Here is an 18,829-nt window from a genome sequence, read left to right as displayed (position 1 = left end):
CTGCTCCTTTCAGTTCTGTCTTTTTCCAGCTTTGCCCCTCTTCCTCTATCCCACATTTCTGCTGCCCTGATCTCCTTCTCTGTTGCTGCCTTTTCAGCGATAAAGACTTAACAGCAATAGGAGATTCAACAGACTCTGTGCATCTTTGACTAGAAGTTAGCTGTTTGACTCTATAAGGCGGTAGACTTCATTTGCAGATGGGCACCCCAAAATCAGCCAGGAGTTTGGGACTGGTGAGCTACTCCAGTCCAAAAAGCATGGATTCAATGTCAGCTAATTGATAAACATTAATTTTACATATAGACTGTGATACTTATTAGTACTGAAAAACTAATGTATGGCTTATTGCAATTCTATGCCATTGTTCTATTACAGAAAAACACTTGCACAGTATTGAATCTTTTAATATAAACTCCACTGTAGCTTATGCACAGAAAATTTTAAAAAATGTTTTGGTGATCTTAACGGTCCTTGCTCTGTATTCTCCAATGTGCTTTGTTTCTATTTGAATTATAGCAGCAGGGCTTCCTTAATGCTCAGATGGTGTCTCAGCGAAATAGGGAGTTAATAAGTCACCACATCAGACAGCAAAGAATGGCATTGATGATGCAACAGCAACAACCTCAGGCCTTCAGTCCTCCTCCAAATGTGACTGCCTCAGGAAGCTTGGATGGTAGTGTCGCAGGCCCTCCAATGGCTGCAGTTCCACCCCAGCAATTTCCATATCCATCAAATTATGGTACTTGTTGCACCACTAATTTTCTCTCTTCCTCTATTTTTCTTTGGATAGAATTGGCCTAAATTTTTCAGATTACTTAACAGTTTGGGATAGGAATATTTCTGTGAAGGAGTGCATATGGGACATTTTGGTATGAGAGGAGAAGGCAGGGTTAAAGGAGAGTGACAGTCTGCAGTTGAATGATCTAAAATTGGCAAATGTGGTTCAGTGAAAGCAAGTGTAAAGTGATGCCTACTGGGGCAAAATCTCCAACTTCACACATATACTGATTGGGTCTGAGCTGTCAGTGACTGACCAGGAGAGAGATCTTGGGGTCGTGGTGGACTGCTCGTTGAAAGTGTTGATTCAGTGTGTCATAGCTGTGAAAAAGGCAAATTCCATGGTAGGGATCATTAGAAAGGGGATTGAAAATAAAAATGCTAATATTAATGCCATTAAAATCTATGGTGCAGCCACATTTGGAGTACAGTGTGCAGTTTTGGTCACTGTATCTTAAATGTAGAACTAAAAAGGTGCACGAGAGGGCAGTCAGGATGATCAGGGGCCTAGAGCACCTTCCTTATAAGGCAAGGCTAGAGCATCTGGGGTGCTTTAGTTCAGAAAGGAGGCAACAATGGGAGGACATGATAGAGATTTATAAAATTGCTCATGGGTAGAGAGAGTGCACAGAGATGAATTTTTCTCCCTCTTCACAACACAGGAACCAGGGGTCATCCCATGAAACTGATGGCCAAGAAATTTAGGATCAACAAAAGGAAGTACTGCTTCACACAGCACATAATTCATCTATGAAATTCCCTGCCAGGGGGTTTGATGATAGCTATCAATGACTACTAGTCTGATAGCTATAGGCCACCTCCAGCCTCAGAGGCAAGATGCCTCTAAAATACCAGTTGTAGGGGAGCAACATCAGGAGAGAGGACATACCCTCACCTCTTGCCTGAGGGCTCCTCAGAGGCATCTGGTGGGCCACTGTGTGAAACAGGATTCTGGACTAGATTCATTCATTCATTCACCATATTTGTGTACTGCCCAAAATGCAAGTCTTTGGGCCTGATCCATTAGGGCTGTTCTTATGTGAAATTGTTGATGTGCAGAATTGTTGTACAATTGCTAATCCATATCTGTGCCTTAATTTCACAACTTGGTGGCCTCTTAACCTTGATTGTGGGGCTTTGAGCTAAATTATGGCCCAGTTTTCCCCCCAAGTATGTACAGGTGAAACTTGGAAAATTAGAATATCGTGCAAAAGTCCATTAATTTCAGTAATGCAAAGTAAAAGGTGAAACTGATATATGAGACAGACGCATTACATGCAAAGCGAGATAAGTCAAGCCTTAATTTGTTATAATTGTGATGATCATGGCGTACAGCTCATGAAAACCCCAAATCCACAATCCCAGAAAATTAGAATATTACATGGAACCAAGAAGACAAGGATTGTAGAATAGAACAATATCGGACCTCTGAAAAGTATACAGTGTACTGTGCTTGATTGGCCAGCAAACTCGCCTGACCTGACCCCATAGAGAATCTATGGGGCATTGCCAAGAGAAGGATGAGAGACATGAGACCAAACAATGCAGAATTGCTGAAGGCCGCTAATGAAGCATCCTGGTCTTCCACAATACCTCATCAGTGCCACAGGCTGATAGCATCCATGCCACGCTGCATTGAGGCAGTAATTACTGCAAAAGGGGCCCAAACCAAGTACTGAATACATATGCATGCTTATACTTTTCAGAGGTCCGATATTGTTCTATTCTTCAATCCTTGTCTTCTTGGTTCCATGTAATATTCTAATTTTCTGGGATTGTGGATTTGGGGTTTTCATCTCGCTTTGCATGCAATGCGTCTGTCTCATATATCAGTTTCACCTTTTAATTTGCATTACTGAAATTAATGGACTTTTGCACAATATTCTAATTTTCCGAGTTTCACCTGTAGGTGAGTCATTTATCCTCCCCGTTAGAAAGTTCCATTAGCAAACCACAAGTATTTAAATGTTGTTCAGTGTTCAGTTGTTGTCAAGCCTAAGCTTAAAAGAAATTTTCAAGTTTTAACTTAAAAATAAAACTTTAGCAAATTGGCAGTTTTAGAATATATAACTTCAGTGATCTAGTGAAGCTTAGGAATAAACCTTTATTCTTAAACCCTTAGTGAGGGACTACATGAAACAGAGGGAAGCACATTAGGGAAAGAGGCTGTTGACATATTGTATTTACCTGAATCCAAGACTAGTTTTTTCAGTTTATTTGATATTGGAAAGTGGGGGTGGCGTGGGGCTTCGTCTTAAATTCAGGGTCCTCTTCCTTTTGGGTAAATAGTACAACCTATATTTATGGGACTAGACTGGATCATTTTCATTTTGTGTCATCTGAGGAAGTGGGCAAACTGCTTCAGACTGTGCATCGTATAACCTGTTATCTTGACCCTTGCCCAATCTGGCTTATATCAAGTTGGGCAACTTGATATACATTTACCAGATATATAGCTTGATATATATTTACCAGAGAGAGTCTGGTAAATATTATAAACGCTTCTCTGAGGGAGGGTAGGATACCTCCTTGTCTTAAGGATGCTATAATTAGACCATTTTTGAAGAAACCTGCATTGGATCCCTTGGAGTTAGCTAATTACAGACCTGTTTCTAATCTTCCATGGTTGCGTAAAGTGATTGAGCGGGTGGCGGCCTCTCAACTCCAGGCAGTTTTAAATGATGCAGATTATCCAGACCCATTTCAAACTGGCTTTTGTATGGGCTGTGGAGTTGAGATTGCCTTGGTTGGCCTGATGGATGATCCTCCATCTGGCTATTGACAGAGGGAGTGTGACTCTGTCGATCCTTTTGGATCTCTTTGCGGCTTTCAAAACCATTGACCATGGTATACTTCTGGACTGCCTGATGGAGGTGGCATTGGGTGGCACTGTTTTACAGTGGTTTTGTTCCTACCTCTCTGATAGATTCCAGATGGTGTCGTTTGGAGACTGTTGTTCTGCAAAGCAAGAACTAAAGTGTGGAGTTCCACAAATCTCCATACTGTCTCCAATGCTCTTTAACATCTACATGAAACCGCTGGGAGAGATCATCAGAATTGGTACAGGGTGTTATCAATATGCTGATGACACCTTGATCACTTCCCCATGTTGAACTCATCAGGAAATGGCATATCTTCCCTTAATGCCTGCCTGGAGGTGGTAATGGGCTGGATGAGGGATAACAAACTGAAGTTGAATCCAAATAAGACGGAGGTACTGACTGTGGGGGGTTGGGATGCAAGAGATGGTTTAGATATGCCTGTTTCGGATGATCTTTCACTCTCCCCGAAAGATCAGGTACTGATCTTTGTACATAGTCCAGAAATTCCAATTGGTACAGAATGTGGCAGCCAGATTGGTCTCTAGGACAATACAAAGGGACCATATAACACCGATTTTAAGAGAACTGCACTGGCTGCCGATACGTTTCCGAGTGAAATACAAACAGTGAATTATCACCTATAAAGCCCTTAAAACCCCTGGGCCCAAGCCATTAAGAGAGCACCTTCTTTGTTATGATCCCTGCTGCTTGTTAAGATCATCTGGAGAGGTCTGGTTACGGTTGCTGCTGGCTTGCCTGGTGGCAACCTGGGACCGAGTTTTTTCTGTGGCTGCCCTGGGGCTTCGGAATATGTTCCCTACTGAAATAAGAACATCTTCTTCTCTGTTTTCAGGAAGACCCTCAAGACTCACCTGTTTCTGCAGGCTTTTAATTAGAATTAATTTTAAGAATTTGTTTTAATAGCTTTTATGCTATTTTTATTATGATTTGTGGATTTTAATCTGTGACTTTTATATTGTATTTAAATTTTGTACACCGCCTAGGGATGTATACATCAGGCGGTATAAAATATGATAAATAAACTGAACTCATATTTTTAACGGGGTTGTCTTACATTCAGGGTCCTCTTCTATTCTATTTACAAAAATACGGTTAGTAAAAGATTGGTGCCAACAACTTCAGTTACTTCAGAAACTGCTTGAATACCAGGAACCTGAGGTACTGAACACTGTCTCCTATCCCCCAAGAGGGTTGGTCTTCTCTGCTCTCTGAACAGTGCCTGTAGGTGGTTTACTCCGGAGTCATTTAACTGAAGGTCAAGAGAAATTCTGCATGTTGGAAGCCAGATTCTGCAAGTTTACCAAAAGCAGACCAAAAAAGTAGATTGCACAGGTTATAAAAGCCTTTCATCTAAGTCAATATAACATTTGATGGATTAGGTACAAGTTTTATTCTGCACCTGGAAAATTATCAGAGTTTATTCAAGACCATACCACCCATGCTAGATGGGATAGGCAAGATCCGTGTAATGCTATCTAGTGCCTCTATTACTAGTACCTACAGGCCTCTGCATTGATCTAGAATGACCAGGCGACTTCTGGAACAGAACAGAATCTATGTAAAACAGGGAAAGGTCCCCTTGGATTCCATGTTGAGTTTTGCCAGGCTGAAATATCCAAATCTGGCCTGAATTCCACCTTGGGTACAATATACTAGCAACTCTATGATTTCATATTTGTGAAGGAAGGTTTTATATGACAGTTTCTCTTACACCAAAGTAGCTAGAATCATAACTTTTTAATAATAACCACAAAACTGTTATCTTATTTGGTTTGTAAGGAATGAGCCAGCAGCCAGATCCTGCCTTTAGCAGGGTATCAAGCCCTCCTAATTCCATGATGGCTCAAAGAATTGGACCCTCACAAAATCCCATGATTCAGCATCCTCAAGCTACACCAATGTATCAGTCTCCTGAGATGAAGGGCTGGCCATCAGGAACCATGGCTAGGAGCAGGTGAGAGTTTAAAATTGCAGCAAGTGTGTTTTCCAAGTAAACTTGTTAATATAGAAGTTGCAGTTGCTTTGTTTTAAATAGATTGACTGAGGCAGCTTTTGGGGTTTAAACTATAGACACTTTTAAACATCAATCCGAAGAGAGCTGCTCTTTTAAATTTAAAAATATGAGACATGGGAACCTATTGTCTTTTCTTTTTCTTTTTTCTTTTGCTTGATGGAGTTAAAAATGATGACCTAAGCAAAAGGTGGTCAAGAGACAATGTGGTCTGGAAAACATTTGAAAAGCCCATGAAAAGGTGTCACAATCTGAACATATGCTGAACTTTTCTTGGAGACAATGGAGCAATATGCATGGAGATAGTCCTCTCAAGGAGCCAGACTCTAATCGTTCTGGAGAATTGAGGAATGCACATCCAGAGGCGTCATTTCAGATATTTAAGGCGATTGGGGGTGGATGGGAGGAAGATCTGCTTTAAGGGTTTGAGGGCCTAGTCATGGATATACAGTATTCAAGCAGTGCCAAATCAGGTGTATTCTGAGAGCATTTGTTGTGCAGGGGGAAAGAAAGATCTGGGAAACTACAGACCAGTCTGCATCTGGTCTTTCATATAAAGGAAGATAGTAGCACAGATTATAAAGCAGTCAGTCTGTAAACATCTTAACAGTGCAGTTATGTGTAGAATGATTTTGTCAAGAATGCCAGACTAATCTTGGGTTACTAGCTTAGTGGAATGTCAAAATGTTTTAGAAATAATTTATCTGGATTTCAGCAAAGCTTTTGACAAAGTTTCTCATGGTATTTTGATTAGCAAACTGTCAAATATAGACTAGATGATAATACAGTCATTCCTCACCAACCACGAGGGTTCCATTCCAGCAGAACCTCGCCGTTGGCAAAACTGTGATTGGCGAGGCATTAAAGTCCATGGGAAACAGGGTTATAGTAACTGTGGTCACGAAAAATCAAACAATAAAGGAAAAAATGCTCAAAAATCCCACAAACTCCCTTAAAATTGCCAAGAGTCAGCAAGAGGAGTGCACAGATTGAACCCTGGACATTTTTTAAACCCCCCAAAATAGCTAAAAGGTACTTGTAAAACCCACCCCCTAGCAGTAAAAATCACTTTAAGTTGCAAGTAGTTGGCAGGGACAGCAAGAGGAATGAGCAGATTGAATCTCTGAACCCCACAAAATTGCAATTCCCTATCCCAAAAAAACTCGCCAAACGGCAGATACTCGGGTTGTGGTTGGTGAGACTGGACACAATTTTCCAGTCGCGGATACTCAAAACCACAATTGGCAAGGGATGACTGTACTATTAACTGGATTCTCAACTGGTTGGAAAACTGCACTTTGAGTGCTCACCAATGGCTCCTCATCAAACTGGGCTCTGTCCTAGGCCTGATACTCTTCAAACATTTTATAAATGACTTGGATGAATGGGTAGAAGGATCCTTATCAGAACTGTGGATCACACAAAATTGGGAGGGGTAACTAACACTGCAGAAGACAGGAATACAATTCAAAATGACCTTGATTGAATGGAAGACTGGGCTGAAACTAAGAAAATGAAACTCAACAGAGACAAATGCAAAGTTCTGTATTTTTAGGTTTTGTTTTGTATTTTGCCCTAATGCACTGGTTTTACAAACACCAGTGCTTGTGGGTAAGTTCTTCCTCTTACATGTTATTGTGGGAGGGGGCTACCTACTTACTGTTCCGATGCCAGTAGTTTATATTGAATAACCCAAACCCATTTTTGTCTAAAATGACTGATCAAGTTTGATATTTGGCCTTAGATGAAACTGTATTCAGTACACTGATTGTTGTGCTCACTTCAAACTTAAGAATTTGCTAGATTCTAAAGATGTGGATACTTTAGCAAGGAGGTATTCATTCTAAGGACTTGGAACAAAATTAACTTGAAGCATCAGGAAACAGAAATTAAAGCTTGTTTAAAAAAAAGAAAAAGAAACATATCCCAATAGGTAAAATAGGAAGTGGCACAAGGAGCATCTCTGAATGCTCCAATCGAAAACTTTCTGGACTCAGGATATCGTACTTAATAACAACGCAGTGTTGAAATTTACTTGTTGCCAGTATTCTTGTACTATGTCAGTCACTGAAGAAGAATATATGGAGCGGAAAGCATTTATTCAAGTGTTTTTACTCTTTGTTTTTGTGCCCTCTAGTTCTTTTCCACAGCAGCAGTTCAGCCATCCAGGGAATCCTGCAACTTACAATATGATGCACATGAGCAGCAATGGTGGTCACATGGGACAAATGAACCTTAATACTATGCCTATGTCAGGAATGCCCATGGGTCCAGACCAGGTAAGATTATTGCAACTAGTTAGCTAAACGCAAGATCTGTAGAAAATGTGCTCAGCCCCTGAAAGTACCGATGCTAAGAGAGAGCACTCACAGACCAGCCTTTTTATCTCTCAGCTCAGAAAATAGATTGCATCTGCATAGTTTTGCTTCTTGTCACTTCTCCCAGCCTTCTAGTTCTCCGTTGTTCCATTATCATTGGTTTTAAACAAAATTGTGAAGCCTGCTATGGAACACCTGTTAAGAATCCCAGGATCATAACTCAAGTAGAGACTTCAAGGGAGCCACATATGTTTTGTCCTTAGTACCTCGCAGTCATCAGTGGCCTATATTTTTCCATTAAAAAAAACAGCTGGTCTCTAAAGCACTGAGTGCCAATGCAGTATTTCTTATGCTTTATTTCTTTGCCTTCAAAATTTGCAGCTTAAGTTCTTTGCTAGATTGCAGAGTGTGTCTCATACCTGTTCTTTGTTTTCCCCCAATCAGAAATACTGCTGACACAACTGCAAACTCCCATAGATGGTGGTGAACTAGTACTACAGAAGAATGCACACGTACTTCATAGCAACGTGTACTAGCCTTATGGAAATACCACTCTTTTCCATGAAGATGTCCGAAGTGACTTTATAAGTTATGAACTTTTGGGGTGGGACAGGGAGTGGAAGCAACGTATCTATTACTGTATAATGTGCTGTACAAAAAATGGTCAATTTTTTTTTGGCACTCTGCCTCTAGCAACATGAATTTGGCAGTGGCATTTGAGTAAATGTAATGGGTATATGGTGTTTCCCAGTTCTATTTACTGTAGCTGTCCAAAGCCCTTAACTACAGGCAGACCAAAGTGCCTGGAGAAACTCGGGTGATAGTCCAAGTTCTCTAGCAAGATCCTCTGATAGAATGTTGTTCCTGGCCTTGATTTAAAACTAAACCAAAATCCCTCTCAACATTAATGCTGCTCTTAACCTCACCTCTAGGTGTTGGGGGCTCTTGAGGGCAAGTGGCAACTGAAATTAGTTGTCATAGCCACCAGATCTTGCCCTTTGATGCCAGAAGGTTATGGAAAGACTAAAAATGCTTAATCATGATAAATACTTTCATGTCGGTGTGCAACTGTGTGCACTTTATAAAATGCTGTACGTAACAGATCAAAGCAATATCTTTAATAATGGATATCAAAATAGCTGTTTTCAGGCCCCGTTCAAGCCCAGGCTAAATTACAATTGCATAATACATATGTGGAAATTTGAGCAATAATCATGCATATTTTTGCCATTAAGCTTCATAAAATTCAAGGCAAGGCATTGCAATCTGAAGAGAAATTCTTTGTAAATGCATTGTGTAAATATAATCTTAAGATGTTGTACTATATATATGACTTTTGTAGGTCACTAACTCATTTTTGCAGAGTTTGTGAAGCTAAATATTTAACAAAGGTAATTTCTGTAAACTCTCAGTTTAGTCAGAGTTGACCGTATAGATTTTTTAATTATTATTTAAAATGGTTTTGGAGTTGGGCAACTGGCCCTCATTTTCTTTTCATTGCTCTCTGACAATTTACAACTTTCAGTAATGGCTTTTAAAAAGATCATTTGTTCATATTTTAGCAATGTTTTAATATTTTAACTACACTTTAAGTGTGCACTTTGTTACTTTTTCTTATACAGAGCAATTTGATGACACAACAGGCTCTTTTTAGCTGTCATAGCAATTTGTGAAAATTTTAATATAACCTTTCTTCAATGAAACAACCTCTGCTAGGACATTTGGTTAACTTTTAATGAAGCCTCAGTGGTGTTCTGAATGTGCATTTGTGTTTCTAAATGTCTGAGAAAACTCATGATACACCAATATTCAAAAGATTTTGTGGAAATTAAGCTGGTGTATCACATTTAAATCCTCCACTGGTAACAAATATGTATTTATTTTCTAAACTGTTTAATATGCATAACAATATTCATAGTTGGAGGTTACACACCATAATTTCCTTTGTATTACATTATATAATGGGGAGAGTGAGTGAATGTGTGTGCGTTTGTGCGCTTTTCAGTTTTTCTTTTTCAGTCAGAAGATCTTTCTATAGAAAGACAGGCCAAAATGTCTGAAGCGGTGTGTGGTGGGTTATGGTGTGTGTTTTCCTTTTTTCATTGCATACTCAATATTGTTCCTCCTGAATATGTAAACTGGTGATCTTGATTATTTGCGTTATAAAGAAAGTTCAGTTTCATTTTGCAGAAGCTTGCAGTTCTGTGATCTCTTATCCTTAGGGAAATTGTCTTTAATGCAGAAATCCTGTTATCCTGAAAAAGCTGCTACTATTCTGAACATAGGTTTGAAATACCGCCTGTTTTTGTGCAGTCTACCCAATTATTATGTTTAACTTAAGTAATGTTAAGTTGTGCTTCAAATTGTAGAGCTCTGATTCAGAAGTGTGTGTGTGTGTGTGTGTGTTCTGAGGTGCACAGATTGTCCCCAAGCCTGCAAGAGCGCTCCCACAGACTTAAATTTTTTAATGTATATTTCACTTTATGCTTTTTTCAACGTTTTGTTTTAATGGAATTTAAAATGGTAATAGCCCACTTCAAGTTATTGTTTAAAGATAGGATATATGTTTAAAGGATAAATTAGCTGGAGTTCCACATGAGCATTGCACAGTGTATGTGTAGCTGGCCCAAACATTAAAATTAGTGATGAAATGCTTGTCCATATGCAAGGCCTTGTGCATCAGAACTTTTGTGCATACAAAGTGTCTCTAGATTGGGGTGCTTACCTAGACCTAGGTAAATGATGCAGAACCTACTGTAAAAACATGAGAGAATATTTTTAGCTTTTGGGGAGCCTGCTTGTCTTGCTTCCAGTGCAATATCATAGTCAAAGTCTCATGAACCTATACAGTCAGAGTGGACTGTCTTTTAACATGGTATAGATGTTGATGAGAACAAGCAGCCCCATTTGATTTGGCTAAGTGTGCTCTCCCAATTTTTAAACTATTCGTTGCCTTTTCTTTTTCATTTTGAGTATTCTGTTTGTATTTCTGAAATGGTGTGGTACCTGATGTTCATTGGTTAATCTGCTCTTTAGAATGCTACCTTGTTTTCCAGTTCCTATATTTTTGCTGAATCCAAAGATTTTAGTTCAGACTTGATAAAATAGTTAAGACGTTGAAAAATGTCTTGGAATTAGCATTGTCAAACATATTCCAAGCAGTGCTGATTGAAACTATCACATCTGGAATCAAAAGTGCATGATTAAAATCTATTTCTGTTGCAATTCAGTGTGTTGAACTGGAGTGCTGAATACAGTGCATGAGTTGGCAATATGGCACAGGAAACATGGCTGCATGGGACAATGAGCTTAGTTTGTATTTGTACTTTCTAAGCATATTGGGCATACTATGGAGACATTATGCCACACTTCAGTTATCTAATTTGTGTTTCAAGGCATATGTCTTTTTAAAATTCTGTGCTTTTAAGTTAGCAAATAAAAAGAATTTTGTAGCTGTGAGAGAAAAGAATTTGAATGTTGCACAAGTAAAAAATTTAGTAGCAGACTGTCAGGTGGCAGTGGTGCAGTAATTATGAAACCATTCAACTGAGCAATATTTTTAAATATCTCAGGAGAAAGGCATACAGTATTGAAAACTGTTTCTAAAGCTAGTTTACATAAAATATTGCTTGTAATAAATGATCTTTACATTACACAAAAAGCCTCCTGTGGGCTAACTGCAAGGGGTGGTGTGTTTTTCTTTGGTCATATGAGTTTTTGGAGGAGGTGGTATATAAGAAATTTTTAATAAATAAATAAATAAATAAAAAATATGATCTTGTTTTCTGATCCCCCTCCACACCCTTGGATGTTAATAATAATGTATATAAAGGTTTCTATTTGAAACTGGAATTTGGTGGCTTGGTTACCTCTGCAGTCAAAAAAATGCAACCTAGGATTTTACCTTCCCCACCGCCACCCTTGGACGTTAAGTAAACTTACATTTTATTTCTCTGTAGAGGCTTTAGCAGATTCCAGCTCAGGCATAACTGCCTGGCCTTCGGCCTGTTTTAATAATATGGGGATGGGCAATATTAAACCTTTTTACTGGTATAAACACATTTAACAGCGGTCATCTCCACCTCAGTGTTCAGTTAAAATGAGAACTAGTATAGTGTAAAAAAAAAAAAAGTAGAAATCATTTGGATATACTCAGGGTCTACATGGGGATGGGGATATTTGTATTATTAACTGCCTATCAGCCCACCTCCTAATTAATGGTCACTAGAGACAAAGACATGTCCCTTTTTATTTTTTTAAAAATGGCAGTCTCTAAACATTCCACGTATGGCTGATATATCACTGGCTGATATGCAATGGTATGTCAAACTTTGCATGCAAACAGGTTGTGCAAGAATTTGTGTGACTATTACATGAAAGTAAGTCCACTGGAAATTTATGCAACTTGCATTCATGCAAAGTCACTAGGCTGACATACACTTGTGCAGTATGTCAGCCATTCTATACACATTTGTATATGTATACAAAATACAGTTTTGTATGAACCATCTACCTCCTGATCCATAATTGTGCCCAGGTGAGTTCAGCCTTGCATGTTTCTCATATGCAACAGATGAGAGCCAGTGCTTATCTGTACCTAGCTACTTGTCTACAGTTGTCGAGAAGTGTGGCAAAACAAAAAGGCTTCACTTGGGTAGAACTGCATGATGGCTACAAATGATTGCCTCCCATGTGGTATGAAACAGCCCTATGTCAGTAAACTTACTGACTGGACACTAGATGCTCTGTTTATAGATGTGATTGACAGGTTGACAAGGATTTTATGCACAGGCTAGAACAATGGGTGGAAGAAACCCTGTACTCTGCTTCAATCTCTTCAACTAAGTAATACTTAACATCTCTGAAACACCAATCTGTTAGTGTAAATGATGTTGGGCACATACAAAAGAGCTCCCAACTCAAGTGAGCTGGGAGGATTAAGGTAACCAATCAATTCTGTATAAAAACTTGCAGGAGTACGAGACTGGAAGCAGTTTTGGGGAGACAATCTAGCGTAGCAATATGGAGTGAGTTTGCCCATTCTCCTCCTCTGCCCCCACTGCCTTTATTTCCTTAAGAGAACTTGAAGAGTTGTGGAGCAAAGCAGGATCTTGGACTTGCATTTTCTAATCGATTATGCAGATTACTCTTTTGTGGTCAAACCCTGAAGGTACATTGGCTATAAAACAATAATGGCTATTGCCATTAAAAAAAAAACACACCCCTCAAATATAAAAGTAAACAAGTGCTTTCTTTTATAGTAGTAATTTTGGTTTTTGAACATACAATATAACCACAAAGACTTAATACAAATCCAACTTTGTTAAAATTCAAGACATACATAAACTGTGTTCTTAAATTCTGCAGTGCTTTTAAAAATTGATAAATTCTGAAGTTTTATTATGCAATTAGGTGACACTTTCAGAAATGGTATTGGGGCATGCCAACACACAAAATTCTTCTGAACTTTGTTTCTTTTGAAACAGGACACTAAATATTTACAGTACCACGCTGGAAAGCTGGCTTCTGAGTGAATACTTTATTTTCCATTTCTCTTATGGAATAGTCTCAAGACGGATGTGAAAATGGTGAACTAAATTGGTTTCTGTGGTAGACACACCTGAAGATTGTTACCGTGTTGAGTCTGTGCAACTGCTCAATAATATTGTCTTGAAAGCCAGGGTCCCTCAATAGTTCTTTTTCTCTACCACTGTCTCTAAGCTTGATTTGCCTAAGCCACAAAGATAAAATATCCACATTGGCATCTTGATTCCCACTCGTGTGTCTGTCATTTTGAAGCTGGAGATGAAATTGAAGAGGAACTAGAAATCTGGCTTCCATTGAAATGGTTTTCTGTGTGCTTTGCCCCTTTAGGGTTTTAAGTCTCAGTGGGTCACCATCCTTTCTGAAACTTCCATCTTTTGGAACACTATCCAGTAGCTGGTGGAAGTAGAACAGCCTGTGAAGCAAGTGAGGTATAATCCAAAGCAAAAGCAGGTAAACCAGTGGGCTTCAAGAAGGGGTATTCTTGATAGTAGTCCCCAGAAGGTCACTGTGTCTATTCAGATTGCATAACAGTGCAAACGCTATCTACCTTAGCATCAAAGTTCATCCAGTCCTCCAGGCTAACATAATTGTCTGAAATCTTACATACTTCCATTAAGTCTGTACAAGGATTCAAGTTCTGGCCAGTTTATATCCTCATTGAGGTCCAGCAGTTATGGGAGATTAGCCCTCCCAGCCTTCCCAAAGTTGGCCTCTAAAATGGAAACACATTTATTAGAACTTTCACGCCTATAGCAAAGTAAGTAACGAAACAAATCTGTTTTCAGCAGGGCCATGTAAGGGAAAGGCAGTTGGACTTTGTGTGCCACCTACTATGTACTATTTTCATAACACAAGTCAAAACGGTATTAGTCAACACCTACCTTAACAATAACTGAAATTTAAGTGAAATATGAAATGCTCAACACAAATGTCTTTTGGACTAACTTTCTCTGTGGGCCTCAACCTCGTCTACTAGTGATCTCAAAAGTAGTGTAATACCCTCTTCCACTGCAGCTACTGATCAAATCTCTGCTACACAAGCCAGGTGATTCTCTTTATTATTATACCCTCAATATGTAAATTACTCTCTTGTCACTCATTCCCAGTCTAAAGGGTCAGCTTTACTCATGAATATGAATGAACTCATAAAACGTTAACTAGAGAGAGTGTTGACTCCAGTTAGCAGATCTCATCTTGCTCCTGACTGATTCCCTATGAAGAAGCTATTTTAAGAGAGAATAGATGATGATGTGAATGTGTACTGCATGCAAAGAGAGAAGTGAAGGATAGCAATTTGAGAATGGACTCCTGACTCACAGTGACTTGGAAGATGAAGGTCTCTTCATTTCTGGCCACTTTCGACGCTGAAACTGCCTAATTTTCAAGCCATTAAAAAAAAAAAAAAGTTAACCATCACCAAAAAAACACTAGAGCACAGATAAAGCATACTTTATTAGCTACAAAGAATATAGTATGTATTTTGTAGGAATTCAAGTTAGGTAACAGGGAGAGAAATAGACTGGGTATGTCTAAGTCTTATTTGTGTGCCTCCACTTAAACCCCATTGAAGTGTTTGATGCACAGAATTTAGGTGGGTAGAACAGTAGTAATTTAAGCCGTACCTGAATTGCTCATAGCTTCCATCTTTAAGGCCTAAACAAGAGAAAATACATATTGATTATCAATGGCAAAAAAAAGGCAAGGTAGGTCACGGAGAAGGGACAACACTGTATTAAGTAACAAATGGCTATCAGGGATAGGTTTCATGTTTTGGGGACCAAACTAGCAGCTTTAGTGTACAAAACAAGTTTGATTAAGCTGAACTACAGAATAAAAGACTGCACACTGAGCTGAAATTTAGGTTCAAGCCACCTTGGGGTGGAGAAGGTAAAAGCCAGCAGCTGACATAATTCAGGGCTGCTGTGTGCTGCTTTCAGGCTGCTGTGGATTCGTAAGGCAGCCCTCATATTGTAGAGAATAGCTGACTGAGCTAGTGGTTTCTCTGGTTGTCACGAATGGGAGAAACAGCCGCTTCCTCTTCTCTACAGCACTGGGGCCGCCTTACCAGTCTGTAGCAGCTCTGCACCACTGCATGTATCATACCAACATCTACAAGGGTGAAGAAGTCACAGGCACAGCCACCCGAGAAATTTCCCCCACTCAGCCATTTTTAACTACAGGCACTTTAGTTATCAATAGGCAAGGCATATAGGAGCCAGCATGGTGTAGTGGTTAGAGTGCTGGACTAGGACCGGGGAGACCCGAGTTCAAATCTCCGTTCAGCCATGAGACTTGCTGGGTAACTCTGGGCCAGTCACTTCTCTCTCAGCCTAACCTCCTTCACAGAGTTGTTGTGAAGAGAAACTTATGTATATAGTACATCGCTCTGGGCTCCTTGGAGGAAGAGCGGGATATAAAATGTAAATGTAAATATTCCCTCTGTACTGTTAAGTGGTGGAGCGTGGAAATGCTTGACTAATAAGCAGAAGGTTGCCGGTTCAAATCCCCATTGGTACTATATCGGGCAGCAGCTATATAGGAAGGTGCTGAAAGGCATCATCTTACACTGCACAGGAGATGGCAATGGTAAACCCCTCCTGTATTCTACCAAAGACAACCACAGGGCTCTGTGGGCGCCAGGAGTCAAAATTGACTTGATGGCACACTAGCTTTTACCTTTACTGTCCCCTGCCTGTTTCTGATAACTGATCACCATCACTCAGTTCTTCCCAGTGATTGTGCTTCTACTTGTGTTATCCTCCACCCCACCTATGGTTGCTGCTTCAGTAACCTATGAACTGAAACATTCATTGAAAGGCAAATCATATAATAAACTCCTGCCTGAGAATAGCTCCTCAACTGGGGCTGGAAGTATTGATGGAGAAATTTTCCATTTGAGCCATGTATCCTCATGATTTTCTCCTCTACCAACTGTAGAAGCAAAAAATATCTTAAGCTCATGATAATAAAGGGCTGACATCTAAATTAACACTGCACTGGTGAAGCAGTGCTGACTTGCAGATTAAGGCTGTGCAGGGAAGCGAGTGATCTTCAACTATCTTCCCTTGCCTTTGGAACCCATTGTGTATCACAAAATATGTCCCTGAAGAATGTGTCAGCCAGAATATTCCTCACCTAGCTTCCCTGCTCATTTCTGCCAGTTAATGATTAATTTCAAGTCCTTTACAACACTGCCATCTTGGTTACTTAGAACACCCTTTTCTCCTAGAGAGGGCAACTATAAGAGGCCCCTTACCCAGTTCCATGTTCCGAGTCCTTGGATTGCACTGCTTATACCCTTTGCAGCTTCTTAGTTCCATGAGCTGCACGTGCAGTTGATTGAGAACATCTCTGTCTAGTGTGTTCACTGCATTAATTAGCTGCAGATAAAGAAGGCTTTTGTTAAAGTAGCACTATCGATTCCATGGGCACAAGGAGCCACACTACAGATTTTTGGAATCACGCCAAGAACTATATTATTAATGTCTGATGTGCTATAAAAGTAGCAAAAAGCTCTGATCACTATGTCCAAGGTTGAGTTGACATGATCATTTGCTGGACAATGCCCCATGCTGAGTTACAATAAATACACTATTGGCTAGAGCTCAACCGCCACAAATTCACTTGGTAGCCATGAAGCAATTTCTCTCTTAGCCTCAGATCATCCCATAAAATGGGAATGTATAAGCATGCCTTACATTGTAAGAGTCCAATGTATACAAAAAAACAACAGACACACTGCCTTCAGCTAAAATGATAGGAAATTCAAGGGCCTATTTGAGCATTATGTTTAAGGGAAAAATCTCAGTCTATCTCCTATTAATATTATGCTGTCACGTACACATTTACCATAGAAGTAACACACGAAGAGACTTGTACCATACTTGTCTGAATGCAGTATCTCCCTGATTGAGTGACAGAATTAAAATGTTTGTAGTACAGCCTAGTTCATGTGTTACTTTCTCCCTGTGGGGAGAGGCATGTGAGAGCCTAATCTTTGGCGAGAATTCTCGAGGGAGCAGAATGCTGCAGATCAGTCAAGAATGGCACAATGGATGTTCACATGAGGATTCTCATAAGCTCAGTTTTGAAAAGCCAAGGATGCAAAGTGGGGCATGGTATGAACAGCATGGGAAAGGTTATCCGTACAAGGTGAACATGATGATCCAATAGCTCGGTGGAACCGTTACTATATATTTATTTCAGCTTCCAGTTTGGGCTACCAACCCCATGTTACAAAGGCAATTGGTAGCCCAAACTGGAAGCTGAAATAAATATATAGTAACGGTTCAACTGAGCTATTGGGTCATGTTTTGTAAGAGCGGGAATACTAGATGGGACCGTATGTCTATCAAAGTAGGTTATTGCCCAAGAATCGGCTGTTATTTATTTAAAATATTTATGCCCTGCCCCTCCAGTACATTACTGCTCGGGATGGCTCACAACATTTGTAAAACAGTTACAATATAAAATCAGACTAATAAAATTAACTAAATTAAACAAGTTAAAAATCCAAGCTAAAACCGCAATTGAAATTAGCTTTTAAAGTTCCAAATTAAAATCTTAAAGCTAAAAACTAAGAATTATAAAAACTAAAAACTAAAGAACCTACCAGGTATCACAACAGGTGAAACATTTAAAAGCCTCTTTAAAATGATGTTTTTAGTTGTTTTTCAAAAACACAGAGAGGGAGCATAGCAAAGCACTTCAGGGAGGACGTTCCAAAGCTGAGGAGCCACAACAAGAAAGGTCCTGTCTCTAGTCCCCGCCAATCAGATCTCTGTTAGTGGTGGGGCCATGAGCAGGGCCTGAGATGACGAGCGGAGCGCCCTGGCAGGTTCATATGGGCGAATGTGGTCCGACCAATATCCCAGCCCCAAGCTGTGTAGGGCTTTAAAGGTCAATACCAGCACCTTGAATCTAGCCTGGAAGTGGACTGGTAGCCAACGAAGCTGACGCAGGTTGGGTGTAATGCTCGTGAAGCAACTTGCACCCACAAGCATCCTTGCAGCAGCATTCTGAACCAGCTGAAACTTCTAAACCGTCTTCAAGGGCAGCCCCAAGTAGAGTGCATCGCAGTAGTCCAATCTGGACGTTACCAAAGCACGAGTGACTGAAGTCAGGTCTGATTTTCCAAGTAGGGTTGCAGCTGGCACACCAGCCGTAGCTGGTAAAAGGCACTTTCACACACCGTTGCCACCTGCGCCTCCAAGAACAGCATTGGGTCCAGAAGCACCCCCAAGCTGCAGACTTTGTCTTCAGAGGGAGTGTGACCCCATCCAAGACCAGATTTACCTCACTACTTGGATAATCAGTTTTACCAACCCAGAGCA

General features: G+C 40.0%; 2 protein-coding genes across 22 annotated transcripts in view; one reads left to right on the top strand and one right to left on the bottom strand.

Moving 5' to 3' along the window:
• Positions 1–11,174, top strand: part of NCOA3 (nuclear receptor coactivator 3) — a 203,606-nt gene extending 192,432 nt beyond the window's left edge. For 10 of the 11 annotated variants that reach the window (XM_053248086.1, XM_053248092.1, XM_053248090.1 and 7 more), the window contains 4 exons: positions 517–739; positions 5,400–5,574; positions 7,769–7,910; positions 8,394–11,174. In XM_053248086.1, the coding sequence (XP_053104061.1) occupies positions 517–739; positions 5,400–5,574; positions 7,769–7,910; positions 8,394–8,405 (552 nt within the window). In that variant the 3' untranslated portion in view covers positions 8,406–11,174. Of the gene's footprint in view, positions 1–97; positions 234–516; positions 740–5,399; positions 5,575–7,768; positions 7,911–8,393 lie in introns of those variants that run through there. The other variant, XM_053248093.1, reaches the window with a different exon arrangement.
• A 2,007-nt stretch (positions 11,175–13,181) lies between these two features.
• Positions 13,182–18,829, bottom strand: part of SULF2 (sulfatase 2) — a 450,340-nt gene continuing 444,692 nt past the window's right edge. For all 11 annotated transcript variants that reach the window (XM_053248097.1, XM_053248102.1, XM_053248096.1 and 8 more), the window contains 4 exons: positions 16,753–16,876; positions 15,119–15,149; positions 14,814–14,870; positions 13,182–14,208 (listed from right to left, as the gene is read on the bottom strand). In XM_053248097.1, the coding sequence (XP_053104072.1) occupies positions 14,178–14,208; positions 14,814–14,870; positions 15,119–15,149; positions 16,753–16,876 (243 nt within the window). In that variant the 3' untranslated portion in view covers positions 13,182–14,177. The remainder of the gene's footprint in view (positions 14,209–14,813; positions 14,871–15,118; positions 15,150–16,752; positions 16,877–18,829) is intronic.

Source organism: Hemicordylus capensis, chromosome 4 (genome assembly GCF_027244095.1).
Source record: "Hemicordylus capensis ecotype Gifberg chromosome 4, rHemCap1.1.pri, whole genome shotgun sequence".
Taxonomy (NCBI): domain Eukaryota; kingdom Metazoa; phylum Chordata; class Lepidosauria; order Squamata; family Cordylidae; genus Hemicordylus; species Hemicordylus capensis.
This window is presented reverse-complemented; position numbering and strand designations above follow the sequence as displayed.